Raw genomic sequence first — 18055 nt, 5'->3', positions numbered from 1 at the left:
ACAAAGATGGTGCTGCCCTAAATGCTGAGAGGGTCCCCTTCGAGAAACACTGGCAGGGGAAGGAAAGAAGGGAGGCAGAAGCCAGCACCTGCATGCAGCCACTTTCTCACACGCCCTGTTGGCAGACTGGTCAGGGGAGCGCTGTTGACAAACTCCCCTCCTCTCACTGTAGAAGTCAAGCCCAGTAATTTTACTTTTAGGCTAAAATTGGAATTGGGAAACCCCATGTTCCAGAGAGGGGGATGGGGACACTTGGATGAGTCCCCTAGAGAACCAGTGCAGGTGTGTGTGGATCCACCTGGATCCAGGAGGAGGAGAGCCGCGTTAATCGAAGGCTCTGGTGTCGCCGGTCCAGCAGTTCAGAGATGTGGGCCTGTGTGGTCCTCAGAAAAACCTGAGGTCCCAGCAGGAAAGGGGGTCCCAAAACCAGGCAGACACCAGAGCCCCAGAGAGTAGGAGCAGTGGCTCCCGGTGCCCAGCTGGCCTGTAGAGAAGCTAAGCCCCCACAGCAGCTTAGAACAAGGACATGAGCCCAGGCTCTGCCGTTGACGACAGCTCCTGGGTTATTCGGCATCTTCTCAACTATAACACAAGGATGCAAGCACCAGCCTCACAGGGCTGCCGCCAGGGTTAAATGAGATGTCAGATGCAAACATGGGTTTGCACATAGAAAGCTCCCAATAAATGACAGAAGATGGCAAGATGACGATGATGACAATGACCATGCTGCTGCTGCTGCTAGAGGATAAACCCCTTGGGGTGGAAACCTGTGACCCAGGCAGAGCAGGAGGCAGCCCCAGCAGGCTATGTGGCTTGTGTCCAGCTTGGCCTGTGTGTCCAGCACCTCACGAGAGGGGCTTTCAGGTACTCCCTGCCCCTGAGAAGGAGTCTTCGGGAGCTTTAGGCTGGAGGAAATGCCTGGAAAAACTCTAACATTTTTTGAAGCTGTGTAACTTCCCCATAATTATTTGTGTAACCCCCCATGTTTTCCCCTATGGAACAGCAATAAATGCCTTAAAACAAAAGGTTTGTTTTTAACAAAATGTGCTTGCTTTTAAGACAGCCAGGAAGGGAGTTGCTGGGGAGCCTGTGCCCCTCCCCAGCTAAGCAGAATGTCCACACGAAGGAGGCCTAAGAGAGGTGGGGACGCCTGGGGCCGGGTAAAGGAAGGTCATGGGGAAGGGCGCCGGTTTGGGATAAAGAACCCCGAGGCTTGAGGAGACATGGGGGCCATGCTGCCTGTGCCACACTCCACCCCAAGTGTACTGCTGCCGCTCAGCTCGAGGAGGACAACACGCCCAGGGCTGCGCAGGCCCCACTGCGGAACCCAGATGGTTGCTCATCAAGTATCAGCCCCAGAAGAGAAAGGATTCTCTTGTTCGCTGCTGTAACTGCAGTGCCTAGAATACTGATGGGTCCAGCACAGAGCAGACTCTCAATAAATATTTGTGGAATGAATTACTGAATGGAAAAGAGGCAACCCAGGCCACTTCCTACTCTTTGGAGCCTCTGAGGGATGGGACCAAGTCTGGGATGGGAGGGTTCCTGCATGGTGTCTGATACCAAGATCCCTCCACTCCCCTCCATTCCTTAGTGTTCCTCCCCCTAAAAGAGAAGGGCAAGGAGCACTTGCTGAGCACACACACTCCATCAGACAACATGCAAAGGGCTGATATGCACTATCATTCCATCATCACAACCACCCCATAAAGCTGACTCTGCTACTCCCTCATATCTGATAAGGAAACAGGCTTAGTGACTTGCTTAATTCAGACTGGGAGGTGACACAGATGGCCCTCAACCCCTAGGCAGTCTGGATACAGGTCTGGTGCCATGCTGCCTCTGTTCAAAGGTCTTCTCACTCCCTGTCTATTAGCCCATCCCTCAGTTCCCTCCCGGGCCTCCTCTCTCCGGAGGGTCGGTTTCCTCAACCCCACTCACCACATCCTTCAGTCAAGGGCCACCAGTCTGTCCGAGTCTCTCACCCTGGTTTCTCAGTGAGCCCCAGGGAAGCAGAGTGGACAGGGAGGGGAAGGCCTGACTCACCATGCGGAACTGTGCCTGGGCCTGCTGCAGCAGGCTCTCCTGCTCAGACTGGGCGATGCTGACGAAGATGCCGACCTCCGGATTGAACTGAAGGATGCTGCCTTGCAGGCGGGCAATGAAGTGGCCAAAGCTGCGGATGCAGCAGATGCGCACGACTGACTGTGAGGAGACACAGGAGCCCAGCCTGGCTGAGCAGGGCCCTCTAAGCCCACCCCGCCCACCAGGGCTCCCTCCCTCCAGCTCCCTGCTGTCCCAGCCTCCTCAGCAACAGGAGCTCCTTGGAAAGGCTTGCGGGTGGTGGGGTGCGAAGGAGGAGCACAGGGCCCAGAACCTCTAACCACCAGGAGTAAGCAAGTAGGCAAGGAGACTCCCAGGCAGACTAGAGAACCAGGAGTTGGGGCCAGGAAGAAAGAAACAAGGGGACTGGGCTGCAGTGAGGAGACCTGGATTCTAAGCCGCCTCTCCTCCCGTCTTAGTTCCTCATGTGGAAAATGAGGAGACTGAACTAGATCAACATTTCCAACTTATTTTTTTGGTCAGCAAAACCCTTCTTCCCCATCAAACAAAAATCTTATCTAGAACCCTAAAATATAAAACAGACTAAAGGCAAACTGCTCTGGCTGGAAAGGGACCAACCAAGGGGGTGTGTGTCAGGGAGGGGGCTGGGAGGTCTGTTTGCTTGGCTTCCCTCTGCTGCCCCCACGTGGCCTGTGTGATGACAGAGATTCAAGGGTGACAGTCACTGAACTAAGTGGGCAGCACATTCCCTTCCAGCTCTAACTTTCCGTGATGTTCAGCTCAGAGGACGCAGGGTCCAGAGTAGAAAAGAGACTGATAAAGATTTCAAAGCCCTAATAATTCACTTGTTCTGTCTTCTATAAAAGGTGAAAAAAGAAGGAAGAGGCTTGTTCTACAACAGGAGACACTACCAACAGCAGCCCTGTGGAAGGACATCCTGCCAAGAGGGAAAGAAAGCTTAAATGGCTCACTGAATGAAGCAGCACTCACCGCCTGCAGCCCCAAGGACACTACTCTCCCTGTCTGGACAGAGGGCTGCCTGCCTGCCCCCTCCAACCCTGGGCCCCTGATTTGCTGCTGTGTCTGACTAACGACAGAGCTTGTGGCGTGAGAAATGATATCCTCACCTCCTCTAAGGTGCTCAGCAAGGGCCGATCCGTGTCAAAGTTAAAACGTCTGTGGGCAGCCCGGAGGGGAGGCAGGTTACGAAGTGCCATGTCCTCTGGGAGCAGCAGGCTAGAGGGGAGGTCAGGCAGTTCACAACCTTCAAGAAGATCCTGGACCTCGGGACACAGGGCCAGGCCTGGGGAGAAAGAAGACACATGAGACCACCTGCCCTTTAGGAGCCCCCAGTCAGAAGGACACAGCCCTTCCCTTTGGGAATTCCCAAGCTGATGAGACAGGACATGCCCCTAGGACAGAGGTGGGGAGACATGGAGAGAGGAGAGGAGAGAGACGGATACACAAGGGCCGTCAAGCAGAGGTCTAGGAGACCAAGCTGGAGGGGTTAGAAGAGCAGAGCAGGTTGGGAGAACAAGGACAGCTCAGACTGGGAAGCTTCCTGACAGCAGGGACAATTAGGCTGGAAGTGAGAGGGGGGCTCCGGAGGAAGGAATGAATAGCCCTTGGGGGAGTCTCAGAGGTAGGAGAAGGTAGAGATTTCCAGTTGGAAGGTGGTAGGAGGGCATGAGCCAGACAGATGGAACGCTGGAGGTCAAGGTCGATTCCCAATGACCAAGGCATCAGCGTGACACCAGTGACTAGGGCTGGCTCCAGGCTCCCCTCACTGCTCTTGTTCACTCCACTGCCTTCCCCAGGGAGCACACTCCCTGGCAGAACAGGCCACCTGCCCACAGTGAGGCAGTGTTGGGGTAGGAAACAGGAGAGGCCAAGACCACAATGACTGCTGTGTCAGGGAGGTTGGGCAGTGAATCCCATTAACCTCCTTACCCCAAGGACCGGGTGACCAGGAAGGGGGGAATGGGCTTTGTGGGGCCAATAAGGGAGAGGGGAAGGTAGGGGAGCGCCAGGGACTCACTCACCAGTCTCTTGAAGTTCGCCAGCAGCTGGCAACAGATTCAGCAACACAGACAGGCGGTTCCACAGACTCTGAGAGCTCTGGGGAGCGAGGGAAGAGGAGGCCTTCAGTTGGGGCAGTGTTGGAAAATGGCAGTGAGCAAGAAAAGCACTACACTTGGGGGGTCTGGGGCTATGGTCACAGGCCTAGAGGGATTTGAGAGAAAAATTAACAAAAGAGGCCAAGGTGGGGCTAGTGGAGGACTTGGAAAACAGGGAGCTGGTTCCATGAGGAATGAAGAAGGGGGACCATGGAGCCTTGCTGAACTTCATCACCAGCTGAAGGCTTCAAGAAAAAAGTAGATTACAGGAAGGACTTTCTGGATTTTGGTAGAGGGAAAAGCTAGAGCATTGGAGACGGCTTCTCCCTGTCTAGCACAAACCTTCTTTCAGCCCTCCACATGCCCATACTGGCACACCTCTCCAGGGAAGTGACCCGGCATCTCCATCTTTACCACAGCTCCCTGGATGACTAACAATGACTAACTAGCTGTCATCAGACACAACCACACACCCAAGGGCGTGCCTGGCTCTGATCCAAACTCTCTCATCCAGGGAAAAGGGCGACCTGCTGGGAAAGGGGTCTCTCACAGCAGGGCAGGTGTGCTACTGGAATGAAGCAACACTGAATGAAAGCCTTAGGGCACTAGAGGCTCCAGATTGAGACTCTGAACCAAAGAAAGCTGCCACCACCCTACTAAGTGTCCATGCAGCCAGCCTCTGACGCCACTTGCTCTGGCTGCAGGACTCTCCTGCCCAGAACACCTTTGCCTTGTCTGAAGCCCCGCCATTTGCTAGATCCCATCTCTTCCATCACTACTCAGTGTTCTCTTCTTTCTCTGGGCTCTGGTATTTACCTATTGAGGTTGGCTCTCAAACACATACTTCCACCATTACTCATAACAGAAGGCAGTATGTCTGGCTTTGGGGATACAAAGCAGAATGAGCAGCTCTCTCACTTTCCCAGTCTGCAGAATATGTATCCCAGCCCAGGGCACAGGCTCTTTGAGGGCAAAGGTCATGCCTAATCATTTTCCTGTGAAAAGCATAAGGACCCAGCACGAAGCAGATGCTCGACAATAACTTTTGTCCCCATCTGAGGGGATTCCTGGGCCCCATCCTGGCCAACACCCTCCCCCAACAACCTGGGGCCTGACAAAGGGCAGTGCGGGTGGAGTGGCACACCTGTGCACACACGATGATGAGGTCAGGGTTGGTCCGCAGCCAGTCCAGGAAGACTTTCACGGCAGGAAGCAGGCCTTCGGCCATCAGGACCTGCAGCTTCTCTTGGATGCTACGCTCATTCCGACAGGAGCGCCCACTGGACTCACTCCCCTCCGACTCAGAGCCTTCTTCAGAAGCTGGGGGCAGGTAACAGAGAACTGGGATGAACCAACAGGCACGTAGCAATAGGCTTCAGCTCTGTGGGGGAGCATACCCGACCTGCGTGGACTCTTCTTAAGAATTCTGATATGAAAGATGGGGAATTCACTTACAGACCCCTGCCTCATTCTCCCAGGCCCACTAACTGGTTGCTTTTAAGCCAAGAGCCTGGTGCCTTTTTAAATATTATTCTTTCAGACTCAAGCTACAGGCTGAAGCTGGTCTACAGCTATTCACTTAACCAATTGCTAGAAGGCAGGGCAGACAGTCAGAAGAGAGCTGTAGGGGAGGGAGAAGAGGGGTAGAGAATGAAAAGAACTACTTCTAACTCCTAGCTCTTCAACTTTCCAGGTTAGAACACTGAGCAAGTCACTACAGTTCTGACATCAGCTTCCTCATTTCTTTTATTCATTCAATACTTCCTAAGTCCCACCCCTGTGGCAGGCACAGTGTTAGGTACTGAGGATACAGCAACAGGCAAAACATAGACTGTCCTGCCCTCAAGAGGCTCACAGTCTAGTTGAGGAGACAGACAACTTCATTTGAGTGGAAAAGGGCTAGAAGCTGTGGAGGTGCAGAGGCTACAGGAGCCCACAGGAAGGACATCTAAGCAAGCCTTGGGGGAGGCCCAGACCAAGTGACTCTGAAGCTAAAATCTAGAGGGCAAGTAAGAATTAGCCAAGCAACAGGTTCAGGGCAAGGGAGGAAAAAGTATGTTCCAAACTGAGGGAACACCATGCACAGAAACTTGGAAGTAAGACAGCATTTAGAAAGGGGATGATAACTCTTTCACAGGACTTTGTGAAATTAAATAAGACAACACCTGAAAAAAGTCCAGCCTAGTGCTTGGCATAGAGTAGGCTCAACAAATGCTCGCCATTACTGACTGTGAGCTCCCTTTGCAGGAGGACCCTTGGGACGTAAGTCTCACTCTAATCCACCTGTCCTGGTGGGTGCTGGTTTTTCTAGCCTCCAGGAGCTCTGGTGGGACCTGAGATGGCACCAATGGAGGAAGCTGCAGCTGCTGGTGTCAGTGGGGAGGAAAGCCCCAATGCTGACAAAGCAGGGTGGAGCAGGAGAGAAGTAAGTCCACGAAATAGGCTGGGAGCTGGGAAAGAGGAAGTGAGCAGGAGAGGGGATTCTCAGGGAAAAACTCCTGGGCTACACTAGTCAGAGGGCCACAGGCAAGGCAGCAAGGGTGGGGATGAGAGGTCCTCACACAGAGAGGAAAGTGGCCTCTCATGGGTAAGTGCTGATGGCATGGAGATGTAGACAAGAGCAGGATGATGAGGAGAGGCCCAAATACCTGGCTCTGAGGGCTTCTCCACATCCCCATTGATACAGGGCTTGTGGCTGGCCAAGGCGTGAGGTTCGGTGGTGGGCTGGAGGAGCAGGTTGCTGAAGGTGGGGGCCAGTCGGAAACAGCGCTTGGTCTGGAACATCTGGGTGGACATGGCTTGTAGATTGCTGGCAATACTAGCCTCACTGGGGCCCAGTGGACCATTGAGGGATTCAGGGGCCTCTGACCTGGCCCGAGGGTGTTCCAAGGCTGGGGACCGTGTCCCTTCGTCATCCTCCATATCTTCCAGGTCTGATCGGGACTCTTGGCTGTTCATTTCTGAGTCTGTCTCAGCATCAAAGGCGGTTCCTCCCCCTTCAAGACTCTTGTCAGAGCCAGTGTCTGAGCACTCGCTGGCCCGGGCTGAGTCATGGCTTGAGTCTGATTCAAAGCCTTCACTCAGGTCACTGTCATCACCAGCTTTGGGGGGATGACGGCGGCGGCGGAGGCAGGAGAGACGGGAGATCTTCCGGCTCTTTCTGACCTCGCCTGCTTGAGGTGCTGCAGGAGGAGGCTCAGGACCAGGCTCCTCCTCCTTCTCCAAGGGTTCCTTGGACTCTGGTTCATCTGTAGAAAGAGGAGGGTGAGGTGGGGCCTAGAGACAAATTGGAGCCCAGAGGCTAGAAAGTGCTCTTCAACACCACCTCCCCCTCCACAACTGTGTTCCCCTTCCTTGATGCCCACACCCCATGCTAACCTTTCCATAGTCACAACCTCCCCCACTCCTGCACCTGTGCCATCGCTCTGGAATGCTGGAACAGGATTCTCGCCTTCTTCCAGCTCAGCCTGCAGCCGTATGTTGACATGATTGACGAGATGGGAGAAAAGGGCCAGGGTGAAGGCAATGGCTGCACTGTACTGCTTGGATCCTAAAGCCAGGAAAACCAGGCATTAGGGGCCTAGGGCCCTGAAGAGGAGTAGGCATCATCAATTCCAATCCCATCTTACCTGTTCTCAACCTCTCCAAGGCTCCAACTACCTTTCAGAGCCTCTTCTAAGGTAAAAAAAGATTTCTCAGGCCTCTGCACTATTATGGCAGCTCACCTTGCTTCCTCATGTAAGCTCATGTATCCTCTTGTCCCATCTCATCCTCCCTGGCTTTCATGCCTTCACACAGGCTCCTCCCCATACCCCAAGGAGCAAGGTCTGAATTCTGTCTGTATCATTAGGTAAGTATCCTCACCATCATGTCTGCCTGGGTCCTGGCTAGGGATGGGGCGGGGGGGGGTGTGGAGGGAGGGGAGATGGGGAAGGGCATATGCTGGTGCCTTTATTCATTCACCAGGAGCTCCCTTAGGGTAGGGTTGCTTGTCCCTCACTCTTCCACAGCCAAGCAGACATACAGATAGTGAAGGGTCTGCTTGTGGAAGAAACTTTATGAATAAGGAGCTGCAGCAAAGGGTAGTGAGGATCCCAGAACCCAGTGGGGGATAAAAGAAGGACATATGGACAGTTACCTGCTCTTTTCAAGCTGTGCACACCCATAAGGCAGATGATGACCATCTGGAAGATGAGAAGATCCGGGAGGAAAGCATATCCACTGTCATACTCTTCCTCATCCTCACTGGCCAGGCTGAGGTTGGGTGAGGAGGGCAGGTAGAAGAGACAGAGGTTGAAGTCCTCCAGGACTGACTGGCAAAGTGATGTCAGCTCTGAGTCCACGGAGCTATGGAGGGGCAGGAGTAACAGGGAGGTCAGTGATGGTGGCTGAGGCAGGCAAAAAGAGTTGGGAATACAGGATTCAGAGAAAAGACTAAGCGAGCCTGCAGAGGAGACTTCACAGAGAGCAGCAGAGGGACTCAGTGCTGGGCTAACCTCCAAAGCAGACAAAAAACAGAGGAAGGACAGACACCCAGGGGAAGACATGTGGGTGGGCTTCCCATTCAGTCACTCCTCCAACATTGAGTGAGCACCCATTCTGTGCCAAAGGGTGAGCTGCCCAGGGGAAAATGGGCACAGAACCCTATGGTGAAACACTGAAGGATGCCTACAAAAGACTAACTGACTAAGGAATTTCCAGCTGAGAGGCAGAATTCAATAGCCTGCTCCCTCCTCTTGAGGTCCCCCTCTGTCAAGGAGCCATCATGGATAGGGCTCACAGGACACAGTTCTTGCTCATGTTCTCTTCCACTCACCTGCTTTTGGGCTGCAGGAGGCTTTGCAGATACATAAAGTTCACCAGCAACCTCTTAATGTCTTTACATCTGAAATGAGAGGAGCCCAAGGTAAATGGTGAATGGCTCCAGAGTCCCTATGGTTCTGCCATACCAACTGCAGAGAGACCCCCTCCTCCCCACAGGCCCCACTTACCGCTTCTTGCTGGGAGAGAGTTTCCGAGTCTCACACTTCTTCAGCTGGTGGTACATTTTGGCTGCCTTGTCATAGAGCCGCTTGAGGTTCCCATAGGCCCCCTCAAAGGACACTTCTGACTGGATGCTAAAGGAGATACAGAGGTGAGCTACTGAGTCTTGGCAGGGGCAGAGGGGGAGGGGGAAATGTCGCTCTGCCAGGGCTTTAGGAAAGAAGGTTTCTTGTAATTACAGGCTGCCCCCAGCCTCCCCTTCCATGTATGTACTCAGAGTGAAAGCTATCTTTCCTAATAAAACACACACAAACCAGCTTCCAGATTAATCAGAGTAAAGATGAAGTCTGCATCTCCTCTATATCTGGAAATGGGACAATTAATCCTACTTTATGTTTCAAAACTTAACTTAGCTACCATCCCTGAAATACATTATCCTTCATTTTTTTTAAAGCATAGAGTATTTAATAATAGGTAGCATTTAATAAGCATTTATTATGTGCAAGGATATTTACATACACCATTTCAGTTAATCCTCACAACACTCATTCCAATGCGAATACGTGCTGAGCAGCCCACTGTGTCAGGCACTGTACCCTAATATTGCCCACAGTTACGATGAGGGGACACAGCCCAAGAGAACAAGTATACTGCAAAAGTCACGCAGCTAACACGTGGTAGAGCTGCGTCTGCCTCACTGAAGACTGACCTCAACAGGACACCATACTTTTCTTGATGTCTTGTTTTTTTTTAAACATCTTTTAATTATAAAAAGCAAGGTATAGAAAAGGAGAAGTAGGTGTTTGTGGTGAATTAAAGAGAGCCACTGATTCCTTGATATACCTTCCACTGAGAAGTGGGTTCTGTCCCCTCCTCTTAAATCTTGGCTGGGGGTGGAAGACTATGCAACTGCTTTGACCAATATAGTAGAAGTGATTCTGCCAGTTTCCAGCCCTTAAGAGACTGGCAGATTCTACTTCCAAGTTTCTTGGGTCATTATTCACTGTTGGAGCCTCAAGCCACTACGTAAGAAACTGCCCACCCTGAGGAAGACATCACATGGAGAGGCCCTGAGACGAGAGGGAGAGGGGTCTAGATGAGTCAACCCTCCAGATATACCAGAGCTCCACATCAGCTGAATACCAAGGACTGACCCTAGACAATGCCACTGGGACGAGAAGTGCCCAACTGAGTCCTACCCAAATGCCAAACTCAGACACCACAGATAGAACTGTTCAAGCAGAGTACCTAGGACCTTAGTGGACACCTCCCAAACCTGGAGGTACTTAGCTCTCTTTGGAAGTGACTCACCCTAAATCATGATCATGAGTGTGATGAAGGATTCAGGACAAGTAAGGGGGGCATTCTCTGGATGGCATGAGAGAAATGGCAAAGACGCAATGGCGGGTCATAAACCTGGTGATCATTTTTAAGAACAAATACAGTGGAACAGGAGGCCAGTCTGTACTGATCTAGAAAAGGAGAAGGGGCACCACACGAGCAAATACTGTTGATACAAGGAAGAAGTTTCCTTGACCAGGTGAACCAAGGTCACGACACATGGAATTACAAAGCACAATTAGGCGTTTTACTTTACACTTTAGTATTTGACCTTTGAAGCTATGAAGACCACCTTATTCCTTTTGCTTTGAAGGCCAACTCACTATATAACCTCTTCTGAGAATGATTTAGCTTCTCAAGTAGACTTTGGCCCTGACTAGGTGGCAAGAGGAAGTTTCTCGGTTTTCCTGGCCGTTTATTTCTTGTTATAACTTAACCAACAACATTCTGGTTTACCTATGAGCCTCATGTGCATTTGGCTATGGTGACTTAGTAACTGAAGCCTAACAAACTTTGGATGCCCTGAAAAAACTGTTTATTCTAAGAGCTAAGTATCAGATCCAGAGAAGCAGTGACCCATCCTGCTTCTAAGCGGGTCCTCCCATGCTGTCATCTCTGTCACCTCAAAACACTGAATCTCTACAATTCTGAAGTTCTTGCCAGAGGCTACTTTGGTGATATTTTATCGACTATATCAAATTTATTTACTTCTTCAGGAAGGCAGCAATCCTGCATTTTGCATGACAGTGGACAGCTATTTTAGCTGTCCAAACGCCTACAAATCCAGGTGGCTGTGTGAAAAGCAGTGGGGCTGTGTCAGGGTGCCCCTGAGAGGAGGAAATTGAAGGCAATCTTAGCATTTTCCTATCTTACCCTGGAGCCAGACAAGGGAAGAAGGGAAGAGAGAAAACAGAGCAGGTATGGTATGGACATGAAAGCAGGACTGGGGAAAGAGCTGGCAACTACTCACCAGCGCAGGTAGCAATACATGGCTTCCACATTATAGTACTTGCTGCCTGCAAGGGTGCCCAGCTGGTTGAAGGGCATTCCTGGAAAGAAAGAGAAGTCACGCAGTCTGTGACCACAACACTCACTGAAAGGTGCCAGGTCCAACCAATGCTAAGCATCAGAGAACTTATGGGGAGAACAGTGGGTCTGCAGGCAACACTGGTGTCTTAGGTGATTAGCGGCTTAATCTTGCTCCTCCAGGGGATTACTGATTAGAGACTCACTTCCTATCAGTCTATTCCCACCTGGCCCACGAGGGAGTTCAGCACCCAGGGGGTGCCATTCCTTCAGCAGCAGCTGTGACTCTTCTAACAGTGACAGAACTCTCTGAAGCCCTCTCCTCTATCCCAGCTCAGCATCTCACCTCTGAGTTCTCCTTCCTACATGCTAAGCCCCATCTCTCCCTGGAACGAAGCTTTACCCCGTCCCTCACTGTGCCTCCTGTGGGGGCAGCTCAAGTAAAAAGATCTCAGGAACAGGGAAGCACCTTCTCTCTTCCTTCTCTTCTGCCTCCATCCTTCTTAGTTCAAGACTTTCCCACTTTCCCTTTTGTCCTCCCCATCTTCTGAGTGTGTGTTACAAGGGGGAGAATGCATAACCAAGATGAAGTGTGAGATAAATGAGTGTGGGGAGGATCTAGGGAGAAGTGAATATGGCCTGCCTGCCCTCTCAACAACATCATCTTCCTCTTGGAAAACGCAGCTGGCTTGGGAGGCCCAAGTGGGGACCCACTTACCGATCTGGGGAGCTACTGACAGGGCTTGGTAGTAAAATCTCTCAGCTAGCAGCTCGGTGTCTACGCCAGCTAATTCATTCTGATATCGTGCTGCAGGAGAGAGAAGAGGAAAAGAAATGTGATGATTCCATGTCTCAGAAAAACCTCTCGGGGCCGGCCCGCTGGCGCAGCAGTTAAGTTCGCACGTTCCACTTCAGCAGGCCGGAGTCCACCGGTTTGAATCCTGGGTGCGGACACGGCACTGCTCATGAAGCCCATGCTGTGGCAGGTGTCCCACATATAAAGTAGAGGAAGATGGGCATGGGTGTTAGCTCAGGGCCAGTCTTCCTCAGCAAAAAGAGGAGGATTGGCAGCAGATGTTAGCTCAGGGCTGATCTTCCTCAAAAAAAAAAAAGAAAGAAAAACCTCTCTTCATCTGGGAGTCCACTCTGTGAAACTGTCATAAGAGCCTGGGAAGAAGGTACCTGAGCTAGGAGACAACTTGCTGAGGTCTCTGGCACAGTCTTAAATCTGCATGACTATCGGCAAATTGTTCAACTCTATTCCTTGCTGGTAGGTTCAAAATGTAAAGAATATTCAGTGCTTATAAAATAGACAGGCTCTTCTTGATTAGCTCTTCCCAATGAAGGGGAGCTGCAGCACATATAACTGTTTGGAAAGAATTTCTGATTTTAGTTCTGGAATGTAATTGCTCAATTCTAGAGAGAAGATATTACTAATGATACTTGGTCAGTCTAATGTGAAGCAGTTGATTCTCTGTGCACACTGACTATGAGGGGTCCAGGAGTGGGCTGGGGGCAGGGAGAGAAGGAGCCTCAAGTCAATAAGAGACAATGCATCCAACAGCCACACACCAGCAGCCTAATGAGGAACCTTTGCCTATGAGGACTAGAGACCCAGGGGCCATAAAGCAAGAGCACTTTTCCATTCTGGGAAATACTTATCTGAGGCAGAGAAGTACTCCCTGAGGTCTAACTTCAATTCCTCTAAGAGTCCAAAATGAGAAAAGAAAATCCCAAAAAGGAGAAAGACATCAAATTAGAATCTTCCTAACCCACTACTGAAACTGAGTTATCACCCTGATTTTTCTTAAAGCTCAAAGACATTTTCCTTCTTCCCGTATTCACTCACGGGAGAGCAGTGAAAAGAAGGGGACACTTTAAGCACACTGGAGGGAAAAAGTTATCAGAGGGCACTCCAACCTCCTGCTCTTCAACCACATAAAGGTTGATCCCAACAACTGAAGCAGCCTGAGCCTGTCCTGTAGCCCAAAACAGAGAAAATGAAAGATTCAGATTCTTACACAAGTCCCCCAGGTACACTAGACATCGGTGGCATGCCATCTGTGCCCAATCCATTTCCTTCCCTGAGGCAGACACTGGCTTCTTGCATCCTGAGAGAGAAAGAGAGAGAGATTTATGAGCCAGTTCCTCTGCCCCCTACTGAAGGGGAAACACCCTTCCCAGGTGAAGAAAGGAGATCAAGAATCCAGGGCTAGTCTTGGAACACTGTCTTATGGAGCAGAGAAGACACTCATCCAGGACATAGGTAGAGACACAGAGGCTCACAGGTAGGATTCATTCACAAGACAGGAAGGAACTGGAAAAGATGGGCTAGGGTCCTCAACCTAGGACAGCTGCCTGGGGAAAGGTCATGTGAAAGGTCATCATAGGAAGGCTTCTGGAAAGGAGAAAGAGGTAAGGCTCAAGCAGTCGTGGGTGCCTTGGGTAGAAGCTCCCCACATAAAGGTAAAAAGTTTGGGTAAAGATAGGAAACTTGTCCAGGAAGAAGGAATGTGAATGAAGCCTGGCTTCTGCCCAGTGGAGGAGGTCCACGGAGGGGAAGGCAGCCTATTGGAGAGTCTGCCCATGAAGGAGACAAAGTGAGCTTGCCTTGCCCAAGGACTGGTGGTGGCCAGAGCCAAATATGCCTGGGCTCTCATCTCTCCCTTCTCCCAAGCAGCCTTGAGACTTCAGTTCAGAGAGCCTGAGCTCCTCGGGAAGCAGTTTTCCCACGTCCCAGGAACTGGTCTAAGTGTTCTACAATATCAATCTAACTGATCCTTACTTACAGCAACCCCGTGAGGTAGTTACTCTTATTATTCTCACTTTACAGCTGAGGGATTCAAAGTCACACTGCGGCAAAGTGGCACAGCCAGGACTCAAAAGGCAGTGTGGCTCCAGAAACCATGCTCTTATCCACCTCACCTTGCAGCTACTCTCCTGGGTGTGTAGCTCCCATTCTGAAAATGCCTTCCTAATGTTTTCTACAGAGACGTCTCTTATTTGGCTGAATGTGAAATATCAATAAGGAGAAAACTAAAGTGGTTTGGGGAACTGACCCTTTGAAATAAGCTATCTTAATCTTGTTTTAGGCTACAGACCCCTCTGGCCACCTGAAATAAAGCCTATGAATGCTGTCTCAGATGTCACTCTGGTCTTAAATAATGTTTTTAAACGCACAAAATACAGTGCTGTGCTTCTGACCAGAGAATGCTGCCACGTGGTGGCACGGACACAATCTCCATCTCTGATCCAGAATGTCTATCTCCTGGTGAGGGCAGGCGCATGGGGCTGGGGGAGGGGCAGGGGCATAAAGAGCAAGAGTAGCCAGAGGAAGAGGGAAGGAGCTCTAAAGGGTGGTCGAACTAAAGAGAAAACTACCAACTAGAAAAAGAGGTAAACTATAGCTGCCAGTACCTCAGATGGCTGAAAAGAGATCTGACTATCTTCAAAGAATAATTTCCTCAATGTTTCTAAAAATTTCAATATTTTCATCAAACACTGAAAAACAATCTCTAAAGGTGAAAGAAACAGTACTGGCCAAATTCAACTGGGAGAAGAAAACAAGTGCTATTAATGCCATTTTCCAGTGCCAGACCTACTCTAGACCATTCCGTCCCTCCCCAACTCCACATTGGTCTACAATCCTAGACCAACAGAGCTCTCTCTCTTTCCCTAAGATCTTCACTCTAACTCATCTGCTTGTTTGGATAAACCCAAACTTCAGGAAGCATTTGTAGGTCTTGCTAGAATCATCTCTTCCTGGCTGGGTTACAAGCTACAAGAACCCTGAAGGATAAGAAGGCTGGAGGTGGAGGCCTATGAACTTGCTCCTCAAGCCCACCTTTGAGACTTCACTGACCTATGAGGGGGTCCGTGACGTGGGTCCAGTCGATGCAGCATTGCAGTTCGAGCTGGTAGTGGGACTGGATATAGAGAAGGAGATGCTGGTAGAAGCCAATACCAGCAACCAGGTGTGTTCTGTACGCACATTCCAAGGTGCTTCGGCTGTGGATATGCTGGAGATCGGGAAAGGGAAGGGGCTGGCTAAGCAACAAGCTCAGAGTACCACTCCCCCCTCCCTACCCCAATTTATCTCACTGAGGAAATAAACTTATCTTCTTGGTTCTGGAACTTTATCCATCTCTCCTCTCATTCAGGAGTTGCCCCCACACCTTTAGATCTACTTCTCTGGTCTCTCCATCTGAGATCAGGCTCCCTTCCTCCCCCAGTCCTAATTATATGTGACTCTCTCCCTCTTTTCTGCCATCTCTTTCTTGGCTCCCCAACCATGCTCCGGCCCACTTGCCTACCTATCTCTTCCTTCCTTAGCTTCCTCTCTTTAGACAAATTCTTCCCAAGTTTTAGGACCTCCCCTTACCTTTTTGTTAGTCTTGATAAGCTGGATAACTTCGTAGTATACCTTCCTCCATAGCAGCTCCTCAGCCTTCCTCCCATAGTCCACCGGGTGCAGGAACATAAGCTTGACGCAGAGCTCACGCAGCCTGGGAGGGTGTAGACAAGCATGAGAGTGACTACTATGCCCCCCGGTGGGGACACAAGAACTGAGGGCAAGGCAACATTTGCCAATACCCTGACTGAAAAATCTCTCCGCCTCCCAAGAGACATCCAATGTCAGTCAGTATAACCCAGGATGACAGCAGTCCTGGAATGCAGTGGGAGCCTCAAAAAATAAGAGGCAGGAATAGTAAGAATTTTAATAATCTTCATTTTCTTCCCCTGCACCCTTCTCTCCTTTTTTCTCTGCCTTTTTATCCCCTTTCTTTCCTTTCACTATGCAGTATGGCCAACTCCCCCAACTCAAATGCCATTCTTATGGCATCAGTCCATTAGATGCAGAAGCTGCAGAGAGAGTGAGGGATCCCCATCTCCTCTCTTAGGAAGGCCACAGACTTCACAGCCCATTACTGTACCATGAAGTCAGGAGGCAAGAGAGAACACACATCTGTCTATAACAGGGTTTTGGGTAGAGAGGGATAGAGAAACTATAAGGGTCGGTGGTATAGAGTCTCCAGCTTACTTGTTCCTCAGGCTAATGTTCTCTGGTTTGAACACTTCTTGATAAGCAGTTTTGTTGCAAAGGATGAGGTCAAGTCGATGCACAGCCTCCACTACAGCCCTGCAGGGAAATACAAGCAAACAGCCCCTGAGCCACGTGTATGGTCCACCTATGAGGCTGGGACTCTGATCCTAGAGGAAAAGCTAAAAAAATTAGGGGTGGGGAAATGAGAAGTCTGTAGGCTGAACTCTCTACAAAATAAGATGAACACAGTCTTCATCCTGATACAGCAGCCCCCCCAGGGAACATCTGGCAACGATGGAGACATTTTTGATTGTCACAACTTGGGGAGGGGGGAGGAGGGGAGAGGAGTTGCTACTAGCATTCAGCGGGTGCTGCTAGGTACCCCACAATACATGCGACAGTTCACAACTACCCTGCCCAAAATGTCAACAATGTCAAGGTAGAGAAACCCCATGATATGGGAAGGTAGACCCTCCCAATGGAAAGACCACACGCCCTGATGCCAGGCAAAAAATACAGGGTTTGAACGTCTGGCTCTGTCTTACTAACTCTATAACTTTGGGCAAGTTATCTAACCTCTTTAAGCCTTAGTTACTACATCCATAAAAATGGAGATAACAGCAGCTACCTCAGAGGACTCTTGTGAGGCTTCAATGAGATAATTTATACACAGCATTGATATATGGTAGGCATTCAGTAAATAATGGTGGGATGAATGAATGATTATTATGCAAGGGCTTATCTCTGACATAAAGAAAAGGCACTCCTAGTATAAAATTCTGCTTTGGAATAGTGGGGTATCAGGGAGGGGGGGTGGTTCCTGAGCTGCTGAGTTGTAAGGTCTCCTGGATTCTGCTACGGGAACTCTGTTTAATATAGAGTGTAGGCTCTGGAACTAGACTGCTGGGGTTCTACTTCTTACCAGCTATGTGGTCCCAGACAAAATATCTAACTTCCTTATGTTTCAGTTCTCTCATCTATAAAATGGGATAACATTATCACCTACTCAGTGAGGACTAAATTAGCAAAAACATAAAGCACTCATGACAGTGCCTTGTACATAGTAAGTGCTCAGTAAGTATTAGTCTCCATCCATCCTGTTATAAGGCTGAGGAGGAGACTCCAAACACTAACAGAAAAGGCGAAGGAAATTCTACAATGGGTGGCTAAGAAGTGCCAGAGATAGATGTCATCTCTGGAGGGTAACACCCAGAGGATGATAAACAGCAGCTGTGAGAACAGGAGGATCAGGCACAACTCTGGACACAAAAGCAACCAGAAAACAGGGAGTGAGGATTCCTGAAAAGATCCAAGATTGTTCCAGAATACTGAAATGTGCTCCCAGGCTAGCATGCTGTGGTGGCTCAGGCGGTACACCACTAAAAGCTGCCTGTACAGGGCAAAGTGACCACCAGCACCCAGCTAAGCGGGTGGGATGGCAACCAAGGCCTTCTCACTGGCAATCTTGAGAGCTCAGCAT

The 18055-nt window shown here is 50.2% G+C and overlaps 1 protein-coding gene across 2 annotated transcripts in view; it reads right to left on the bottom strand.

Annotated features, from left to right (window-relative positions):
- SMG5 (SMG5 nonsense mediated mRNA decay factor) overlaps window positions 1-18055 on the bottom strand; it is a 32905-nt gene that overhangs the window by 5631 nt on the left and 9219 nt on the right. For both annotated transcript variants that reach the window (XM_070268020.1, XM_005614864.4), the window contains exons 2-16: window positions 16573-16671; window positions 15913-16036; window positions 15394-15550; window positions 13553-13642; window positions 12250-12339; window positions 11476-11554; window positions 9173-9298; window positions 8998-9066; window positions 8320-8528; window positions 7594-7731; window positions 6830-7429; window positions 5326-5501; window positions 4107-4182; window positions 3192-3367; window positions 2047-2205 (exon numbers count right to left, since the gene is read on the bottom strand). In XM_070268020.1, the coding sequence (XP_070124121.1) occupies window positions 2047-2205; window positions 3192-3367; window positions 4107-4182; window positions 5326-5501; window positions 6830-7429; window positions 7594-7731; window positions 8320-8528; window positions 8998-9066; window positions 9173-9298; window positions 11476-11554; window positions 12250-12339; window positions 13553-13642; window positions 15394-15550; window positions 15913-16011 (2244 nt within the window). In that variant the 5' untranslated portion in view covers window positions 16012-16036; window positions 16573-16671. The remainder of the gene's footprint in view (window positions 1-2046; window positions 2206-3191; window positions 3368-4106; window positions 4183-5325; window positions 5502-6829; window positions 7430-7593; window positions 7732-8319; window positions 8529-8997; window positions 9067-9172; window positions 9299-11475; window positions 11555-12249; window positions 12340-13552; window positions 13643-15393; window positions 15551-15912; window positions 16037-16572; window positions 16672-18055) is intronic.

This window comes from Equus caballus, chromosome 5, assembly GCF_041296265.1.
Source record: "Equus caballus isolate H_3958 breed thoroughbred chromosome 5, TB-T2T, whole genome shotgun sequence".
In the NCBI taxonomy this organism is placed as follows: domain Eukaryota; kingdom Metazoa; phylum Chordata; class Mammalia; order Perissodactyla; family Equidae; genus Equus; species Equus caballus.
This window is presented reverse-complemented; position numbering and strand designations above follow the sequence as displayed.